Source organism: Condylura cristata, unplaced genomic scaffold, assembly GCF_000260355.1.
Source record: "Condylura cristata isolate star-nosed mole 26May11 unplaced genomic scaffold, ConCri1.0 scaffold00017, whole genome shotgun sequence".
NCBI lineage: Eukaryota > Metazoa > Chordata > Mammalia > Eulipotyphla > Talpidae > Condylura > Condylura cristata.
The window spans coordinates 21,296,187-21,299,076 of NW_004567118.1; the positions used below are offsets into that span (position 1 = coordinate 21,296,187).

The 2,890-nt window shown below is 58.7% G+C and overlaps 1 protein-coding gene across 4 annotated transcripts in view; it reads right to left on the reverse strand.

Annotated features, from left to right (window-relative positions):
• Positions 1–2,176: 2,176 nt before the first annotated feature.
• PEMT (phosphatidylethanolamine N-methyltransferase) overlaps positions 2,177–2,890 on the reverse strand; it is a 97,402-nt gene continuing 96,688 nt past the window's right edge. For 3 of the 4 annotated variants that reach the window (XM_012726014.1, XM_012726017.1, XM_012726015.1), the window contains 2 exons: positions 2,804–2,878; positions 2,177–2,454 (listed from right to left, as the gene is read on the reverse strand). In XM_012726014.1, the coding sequence (XP_012581468.1) occupies positions 2,397–2,454; positions 2,804–2,878 (133 nt within the window). In that variant the 3' untranslated portion in view covers positions 2,177–2,396. The remainder of the gene's footprint in view (positions 2,455–2,803; positions 2,879–2,890) is intronic. The other variant, XM_012726016.1, reaches the window with a different exon arrangement.

The following is a 2,890-nucleotide window of genomic DNA, read 5'->3' on the forward strand; positions in this document are numbered from 1 at the left end:
GAAGGGGCCAGCTGAGGGTGCAGTGGGGCTGGCTTTGGCACAGGCCTCCTCACCCCCAGATAAGGCCTGTGAAGGCCCCCTGTAGGCAGCCAGGCTCTGAAATAGGGTGGCTTATGGCTCCTACTGATGCCCTGTGTCTAGGCCAGAGCAAAGGTGGATCTAGTCATTTCCTCTATGGCTTCTGGTCCAAGAACCGCCCCTGTGTTAATCAGAGGGTCCAACAGTGGCAGGGTCTCCCTGGGGAGATTTGGTGGGCCCAGCCTAGATTCACACCCCACCCTCACCCCAAGTCAAATGTCAAACAGGCCTGGGGCTGACACCACTCCCACAGGGTGGGTATGGAGCCCAGCATGGGTTCCAATCTAGGATGATTCCTGGTACCTTCTTCTAGGCATGTCACCTACCCCATAGGTGCCAGGTTCTAAGACTTGTTGTCCCAAGTAAGCCATCTTTATCAAGCTTGAAGTACATCTGTCATTATTCCCATGTGAGCCCTCCCAAACCTGTGCACCTGTCCCCCTACCCTGAACCCCATCTCCCCACCCTGTGGACCAGGTATCAGGAAGCTTGGGGCTCAGCAGCCCTGCCCTGACACAGGAACAGCTGCAGTCATGGAGGGAAAGGATGTCCTCAAAGGCTGTGTTCAGAGGTACATGTGGAGGGATGAGCTCCCTGTGCCTGGGGGTGTGCAAGCAGAGAAGGGAATGAAGCTTTGGGTGAGATCCGGCTAGCAGCCTCTCATGGCTGACTCTTGATTCCACATACCAGAGTTTGAGGAACCCCATGGTAAGGACAGAGGCCCAGCCAGCACTGCCTGAACACCTGCTGTATACACAAGGCAGGTATGCCTATGACAAGCATTTTACAGTAAAGGGCCCTGTGTACGTGGGTGGAGTCTGGGCTCACCCCCAACTTGAACAGGGAAAAGGCCAATCTTGTGTCCTTGAAGGGCTGGGGCCTGCTCAGCTAAGGGTAGGCCAGGAGGGGCCAGCCAACGTGCAGAAATTGGTGGTGACGTAAGGTCCAACTGGACATGAGAGAAATGTCATTGGTCAACGGGAGACACAGTATGTGCCCTAGGGGTGTAGACAGGACTTGAGTGCTGGGCCCAGGCCCTCTGATTCCAAGAGCCCCTGTCTTTCCTGCTTCTGACAGAACAATGTATAAGGGAACCCCAAGAGCAGATGGCCAGAGCGAGTCTCAGAGTGGGGGAGGCCTGGTGTCTGTGATCAGCGACACCTTCCTCCTAGTCAGCTCGAGCGTAGCTCATCAGACTGAGAGAAGCAAGGTAGCTCCTCACTCTTTCCTGCCACAGTGACTCCCCATGACTTATTCCATGCCAGTCTTCAGGACAGGCACATTTCCATCCAGAAACAGGCCCCCCAGAGGCCAAAGCGGGTACAGTGCTGGCACAGGGTCAGGTAGTGGGGGGCACATGGTCATTTCCTAGTAACCCTGAGATGTGGGATGGACCAGTGGCCCGGGGTTCGGAGCAACACAAGGTCCACAGTCCAGCTCTCTGCAGCAGGGTCAGTACTCCAGGACCCACCTGGCTCAACCCCGTGGCCGGACCTCAGGGTCAGGCGCCTTGTGTCTGCACCTGTTGTGAGCTCAGGCCCAGGAGCCTGCTGCGCTGTCTGCTGTTGGGGCGCCCGGCGTGTTCGCCTTCACACCTGTTGCTCCCCCTGCGCAGAGAGCTCTTCCTCCATTTTGCGCCCCCTCATCACATGGGCCTGGGCTCCAATGGCAGCTTCCCTGACCACCATGGGTAATTAACATGGGCCCCCATCCCCACCAGAGACTTTCACGTCCCTTTTAAAATTTCTGGCTTTATGTTTTTTGCTATCTGACCACTTTCCCTGGGCAGCAGCTCACAGGGGCTGGGAGCCCCTTTGTGCACAGGGTGGCACGTCTCTGGCCACTGGGCATCATGATGACTCCCCCACACTGAGGCGGGATGGGCTTCCTCTAGGGAAGAGGAAGAGGAAGGAAGTTCTGGGGTCAGGGAGAGGTAGGCAGTGCCAGAGACCCACACACACCAAGCCTCCTGCTTCAATGCATAGACAGTGCTGACCACCTCGGGGATGGCCTTGGAGGCTGCCAGGGAACATCTCCCGGTGCCCCAGCCCACGCCGGCCCCATGAGGACTGACAGACATGTGGACGGGGTGCTGGAGTCAGGGCGCCTTTATTGGTGCATCAGAAATGGTGGGAGCAGGGGGCTCAGAGGCCACACGGCAGCATGTCCAGGGACCCCAAGGCAGCAGTATCCAAGGCACTGGAGCAGCCCTCGCTGGGCAAGCACCGAGCAGGGCCGGGCACCATTCTACCCTCGCAGGCTTCGCACTCGGGGGAGGCTGGCGGCAGCAGGCCTTCATCAAAATGGCCGAGCGCCCGTCAGCTTCTCTTGTGGGACTGAGAGGCCTTTTGCCGGTAGATCTCTGCAGTGAAGGGCCTGTGGGGGCAGGAAAGAGGCTCCAATCAGCTGGCCCAGGGAAGTGCCACCACGCCAAGCCCTGCTGTTCGGAGCAGGGAGGGAGTGAGGGTGTCCATGGGGACAGGAGACTGGGGCTGCTTCATCACGACCTTTGAGTCCCCAAAGGTGACTCAGTTTCTACTGAGCCCACTCTCAGCCTCCCGTCTGTGACTCTGACCAGTGAGCTCCTGTGGCCTAGTGAAAGGCAGCCTGGCCCAAGCTGCTCCGGTCACAGGACAGGCCCTAAGCGAAGAAACAGGGCCACCTTGGCAGTCACCCCGACATCAGACAGCAACCCTGGCTCCCAGCCCCACATGCGCCCACTCACTCCTCATACAGGAGGGCGATCACATAGATGAGGGCTACCACCACGGTCAGCAGCAGGCCTGCGGGGCTGGCGTTCCTATGGGAGAGA